At 29.1% G+C, this 6884-nt stretch overlaps 1 protein-coding gene across 1 annotated transcript; it reads right to left on the bottom strand.

The window, feature by feature from the left end:
- Nucleotides 1–4721: 4721 nt before the first annotated feature.
- Nucleotides 4722–5873, bottom strand: LOC135925263 (pseudopaline exporter CntI-like). Its single transcript, XM_065460499.1, has one exon. It carries the CDS (start codon nucleotides 5871–5873, stop codon nucleotides 4722–4724), a length of 1152 nt encoding a protein of 383 aa, XP_065316571.1.
- Between the last annotated feature and the right edge of the window lie 1011 nt (nucleotides 5874–6884).

Genomic DNA, 6884 nt, shown 5'->3' with positions numbered 1-6884 from the left:
AAAGGGCCTATTAGAAATTAGGTAATCAACGGAACGGGCGATCAGAGGAGCATCCCAGTTTTAAATGCTGGAAGCAGGACGACAAATGGTGGATGGGCAATTGCTGTCCCAGAAGGTCCCGAGAAAGTTCAGAATCAAAAGGAGCGGATCCGTTATCGATAATAGATTGAGCAGCCAGACGGGAAGAGATAAAGGCTGAGAGAGATAATTGTATCGGGGGATTGGATATTAATACCATCAGGCATGAAGCCTAGATGAATTGGAAAATTTTAAGTTTAATATATTTTCGAGAAGGCCCTTGATTTGGATTTCATGGGAAACTAGCAAGTCGCTACATAAGATCGGAAAAGGTCTCAGGGCGTAGAGGATTTTAGGTATATTGAAATAATTTTTTATTAAAAAAAAAGATTGATGGACGGGAAGGTAATTTAGTAATGTGTTTAATTTGGATAAATTGCTAAAGGATTTATTTAGAGAAGTTTTGATTGCCTTTTTACCCCCTATGGGTGATCCAAGATGTTTCATCTCATCACTGTTGATGACGTGGTATGTCAAGTCTGAAGGAATGGATGTAGGATCTAAGAAGCAAACATTTGAGGGGATTGAGTGATAGCCCTGTAATATGTGAGATTCCCAATAATGAGGGGAATAGACATTATTGTGGGAAGGTTGCTCGAGACAATGCCATCATCTAGATCCTTGGAATTTAAGGTAAGGCAAGATTTAAATTGAATTTACTGAATTATCCTGTGGATCCCGATGCAAAAAAGGGCTGGGCCTAAAGGGTATCCCTGTTGAATTCCCTCTTGAGATTTGATTATGTTGTTATTATATTTTAGAAAAGTGGGACTTGAATAACTGTGGAGGATGTAAGAAGAGTATTCGGGATATTTATTGCAAAACAGGGGAACAAAGGCATTGTTGAAATCGAAAAATAAATATTCTACCAAAAATAAAAATGAGAAGCAAGTCGACTAAATTAAATAACTAATTTGCTCTAGTTTTTGGCTGGGTTACTCGACTAAGACTAATTAACATTACATCTAACCTTAAGGTTATGAAATAATCGTTAAAAAATTGCTTTGCAATTAAACTAAGAAATCTTCTATTAAATCTGATAATTAGAGCCTTTAATGTGTAAGAACACGGGAAAAAATTTTGTATTTCTATTAAATTTTCTTTCATCTTAGGTGACACTCAGGTTTAGACTTTTAATAACAAAATTGACAACCACTAATGACTTATAAGAATTTTGGATGCCTTTGCTAAAGTTAATTGTTGACTATTTGCTTTTGATGATATAATATATTTATTTCTAAAATTTATATATTTAACATAAAAATCCAGTGAATGTGAAATTGTATTAGGAGAACTATAAGTGGAGTTATCTTCAGTATTATCAAAGGTTCAGAATCCTTCATATATTATTACCAAAAATTTTAAAATATAAATGATGAAAATTATTAATCGTTTTAAATTTTTTAAAAATATGAATGAGTATTTGCATTTATTAATCGTTTTTCATAAAAAAAATTTTAAATTAAAAAAAAAGAATTATAAATGTAAAGGAATTACAACTACTAATTACATGCCTGAAAATTATAATGAATTATAATTATTAATTGTTTTTTTCACTTCGAATTAATTCATATCAATAAGGTCAATTGCTCAACTTTTATCGCGAAACACCTTTTCACGAAACTTTTAACGCGAATGTCGTTTATCACGAAGGAATTTTATAGTGAAGGCAATATTTCGCAACCAATTACACAAAATTTTTTCCGCAAAACATTTATAGCGAAGACAGTAATCGCGAATTTATTTTCGCGAAACCTTAACGGCGAATACATTTTAGTGAAACTTTTTTCTCTAACCCATTATAGCGAATTTTCTACCACGATTATTTACGCGATTATTGCCAGTGCATTATTGCGAAACAGTAAATATATTGCGAATTCATTTATTTAAAGTATAGTAACATATTCAATATTAATTTACCCAGCAAAGTTTCTTAAATCATTAACGCAAAATGTTTTCAGGATATATTGTTACTTATTAAGCATGCAATCATTATCTGATATGATGTAAAATAAATTAGCCTTTCTGGTCTCTCTCACTCATGGTTGTAAGTACGGATGGAACATTAGCCCCCCCTAACATAAATTTAAAAATGTGCCTTATGCCATTAAAAGTATATTTTAACAAATATCTTTCCAATCAAGATAAAAAATACTGAAAGCTAAAAAATTTTAATGATGTTCTCAGATTATTTTATCATAGAAGATTTTGCTAAATAATTATTTTTAATTTTCTCAGAATTTTATTATTAAATTTTCCGAGTTAATTTTTTTTAAAGATTTAACTAAATTGTTGTGTAAATAATAAAAGCGAATCTCATTTAAAAAAAATTGTTTCTCTAGAAAATTGTTCCTTTATTCGGAACCCAGAGATAAAACCTAAAAAAATTATATAACTTCTAATATAATGTATATAAAAAAAAGTTTCATATATATTCATGCCACATTTTTTTACATGCCTTATAATTTTACATAATGCACTTCGATATAACATTCTGATATAATAGTTTTAAAATTAGATTCAGATTACTATCTTTTTGAAAATATAACTAATTTTTTTTATTTAAGTAAACAGAAAAGATAAAAAATATCTATAAAGATTGTGAAATCATAAGATTCAAAAATTTTTTGAATTAGAGAATCCCTTATTTTACTCAGATAGAAATATTTTTTTGAATCGCCATTTAAAATTTGATAAAGTGAGTCTAATGAGTAATTTTTTAAGCTTACAACTGCTTTTGGTTAGTAACTGGTAAACTGATTGATGAATTTATAAATAATAAGTACTCATCAGAATAAATATTGGGCATCCCAAATATTAATTTCACCAGTAAGTATCAAGGTTTAACTATTGAACTCAGTGATTAATATATTAATAAAGTCTGAGTTACTTTTGTGCGATTCTTATAAAATATAAATTCAAAAAAAAGCATAGGACAGGATTGCAAAAAAATTATATTTCAATAATAAATTTTATAAACCAAATCCATATTCTATAAATTTATAAGGTTAAAAGAAGATTAAAAACTCTATCATTGAATCAATCATGTACCTTTTTAAAAAATGTTATTCAATTAATATGATCAAAAAAATAAATGTTTCTAAATAAATAGTCACAAGCGTTATTGAACTCGCGATATTAAAATCGCTATAATATCTTCGCGAAATAGTTTTCGTAATTTCAGTTTCGCGATAATGACTTGGATATAAAATTTTCGCTATTATTGATTCGGGATAAAAGTTTAGCTTCGCGATTAGGGTTTCGCTACAAAAAATTCGCGATATTTATTTAACAATGTCTTCGTGGAATAGTATTCACTAATGTGAATTCGCGATAAAAGTTTTGCTAAATTGACATGGAACCGAATTAATTAGTTACTAATTGCACAAAACAAATTATGTAAGCCCAACAAGTTTATAGAATTAAATATCAATTATCTTATTATCTTTCATCTTTGATTACAAATTTTCCTGATTTTTACTAAAAAAATTCTAATTTAATTAGAAACTAATAGTTATTATAGCCATGATTTTTTCTATGTAATGTCGTTACATTTTTGTCTCTACAACTTATCCTCAATATTTTTTTGGTAGCGTTAATTGCAAGTTTTAGAATAATGTGGCCTTTCCTGCGTCTATCCTTCCCACCAGGGATGAGAACCTGAACCCAAATCAGAACCCTCGATATTTCGCTGAACCCAAACCCGAACCCCTTTTTAAAATTTAGGGTTCAGGGTCCAAGCCTTTTGTAAAATTTATTTTTTTATATTATATGTTAAAAATAATATATAAAATACATGTAATTTACGATTTTCATTTATAAAAGATTTCCTATTTAAAAAGAGTTCCTATTTAAAACAATTGTTTTTTATTCAAAAAAATATATTAATTTAAAAAAACATTTTTTGATAATTTTTTCGTGGAATAATTTTTGTTATTTTTAAGAGTCGGGCATTAAAATTTTTAAATTTTACCAAGCAAAGCAGATTTTACAAGTTTTTTTTATAAATGATGATAATATATAATAATATCTATTTTAAAATATTGTTTTTTGTGGATTATTAAATTGATAGTAAGACAAAGTACAAAATCACGAATATATTATAATTATGATGATAAATTATTTTTATGGCAATACTAATTAAAATAAATTTTAAAAAAAAATCTATTTTAACTAATTTTAACAAGACATTCTTTTTCTGGTCTCCGAACCCTGAGCCTACCTTAACCCTAACCGGGTTCAAAGATTTTTCCCTGAACCCAAATCTGACCCATTTTTTTAGAAGGAGGGTTCACATCCCTGCTTCTCACTCTATTATTTTAAACCTTCTAAAAAAATTAAATCCATATTTTATAATAAAAGAAACAAGAATTACGATATTGAGATTAATATTTATTTGATTGCTGTAAAATTATTAGTTATTTAACATTCTAATATTTAGAGAATAAAAGTCTTATTTAGATAGATTTTGATTATTTGAAAAATAATACTTTAAAAAATATTTAGAAAATAAAACAAAAACGATTGTTTATACAAAAAATATATTAAATTTTTCTTTCTTAGTTTATAAATCAATCAGTTAAATGTAATTTAAAGAATTTGCTAAATATTGAATAATCTCATATAATTAAAATAAGGGAAATCTAAAAAATATGCTTAGATATCATAGGACCCTTTTCTCTGTTCATGGTCCACTTACGAAGCCCATAACCAACGATAGCAAGCGTTATAATTGCTGCCCCGGCCCAGCTGTTCCACATGGGTACTTGTTTGAGGAATATAATCTGAAGAAGGAGGCTGTAAAGAATTGCGGTTGAATTTATGGCGGCAACTATGCCGGCATTTTCATACTTTAGACTTAGATAAAGAAAAACCTGACTTAGGGCGCCACAAATAGATGCACCCAAAAGGTACCACTTATCGGGTCCGTAACAGGGTGGCCATACAAAAAGCTTTAGGGGTACGCCTACGCATACCAAAATAGCTATCCCCACCACACTAAAATTGAACATGTTGAGAGCTAGAGGTGTACGAGCCATCTTGATAGAGATCATCGAGATTGATATAGTAATGGCGGAAGACATGGAAAAGGCGATGCCAATATTTTTTTGCGGCCAAAGTTTCCCAGCTTCACCGGGCAATATGCCGAACAAGAAATCAGGGCGGGTTATGAGAATCATGCCTATCAACATCACAAATATTATCACCAAGTCAAATGGAAAGACCCTTTCTGGAAGAAATAACCTGCCGAGTAAAATAACATATATAGGTGAGGTACGCGTGACAGCATTTGCATCTGAAATTGGCATATAGGCATAAGAATAGATCATGCAGGTGATGCCTACGGTACTAGTAACAGACCGAATCATGATGGGCCAAAACTCAGTTTTATTAGGCCAAAAGGGATCCCCATAATACAGGAGTGACGGTATACTAATAAATAGCTGCAGAATGAGTCTTATTAGGCTTGTCTCTAACGGTGAAACGCTATGTACATAGGAAATCAATAGGGAAGCCACGGCAGTGTTCAGGCACTGAATGAGCGTAAATTGTATACCTAGGGTAGTCATATAGAATGCTTTTATGTACTTACCCATTCGAACCAAAAAACTTGGAGGGTGCGGATTTACCAAAATATCTTGGGCTGGGTAGGTTAATAGAGATTGTCTTCGTTTAGAGCGGGTGGAAAATCCGGGTCTGAGTCCTGTAGATAGCTTTGTTGTTGAGGAAACTTTACCTTGAATCGGAATGCTAACTAATTTACAATTACCAGTTTTGTCAATAAAAGTTTCCATTTACTTGAATAGTAGAATATTTAATATCTATTCATAATTAATGATTTATATTGAAAGAATGTGGAAGATAATTGAAAGACAGGTGATGCTTTCGGAATAATGTTAATCATTTGAAGATTTTTTTTATTTGAGAGATTTTTTAAAAAAAAATAAAAGTGTAATTGAATATAAAAATTTTCTTACGTATTAGATAAAAAAGACAAATATCCCCAACGGTATAAATATTTTAAACTCAAAATAAATTGTGTTAAAAAAATTGTTTTAATATATTAAAGAGTTAAATAGTTGATTATACAAAGTTACACTTTATATGTGATTGTGATAAAGTTTGATAATGTTATGAAGCAGGGTTGGGCAGGTTACTTGAAAATATGAAGGGTTATCGCTATTAAAAGAGTAAATATAGTAAAGTACTATTAACTAAAAGGGTTATGTTGTCAACATTATTTAGAATACCGATTGCAAGAGCTCTTTGTCATTTTATTAAAAATAAGAATAAATAAAAATTAATTAATGTTATAAAGAATTTAATTGATCCATTTCTCTGTAAAGTCTATAAAAAAGATAGGAAGTTAGTTTATTCATATCTGTCTAACATAATAATAAGATTATCTTTTTAAGCATATGATTAAAGGACTAATTTTTCAACGCCTCCTATTGGTCTTTTTAAATTTTTAAATGAAAATAAGCGATCGAGGAGCGGAGGAAGGTAAATTTGTATTGAAAATATTATCGTAGTATCTTGGGACTAAGATCAGAAGTAATATGAGAGATCTTACTTCTAAAATTACTGCAGTTTTCATTAAAAGGCCTCAATTTTTTTACTGAAAGGTAATAATCAACGATAGCTATGACTAGGAATGTTTATGGCAAGTTGATCATATCTTTTTTTAGTCTATGGAAAATAATGTATGCATAAGATAATAAACTAAAAAAAATGTAATATAATAATATCAAACCCATCTAATAGAGAATTTAAATTTTACAATATCGTATCTGAAGCGACAATAA

Source organism: Gordionus sp. m RMFG-2023, chromosome 1 (assembly GCF_954871325.1).
Source record: "Gordionus sp. m RMFG-2023 chromosome 1, tfGorSpeb1-WG-v2, whole genome shotgun sequence".
Classification (NCBI taxonomy): Eukaryota; Metazoa; Nematomorpha; class Gordioida; order Chordodea; family Parachordodidae; genus Gordionus; species Gordionus sp. m RMFG-2023.
This window is presented reverse-complemented; position numbering and strand designations above follow the sequence as displayed.

Coding starts and splice junctions, on each gene's coding strand:
- LOC135925263 (XM_065460499.1), bottom strand. CDS start 5,873: ATGGAAACTTTTATTGACAAAACTGGTAATTGTAAATTAGTTAGCATT.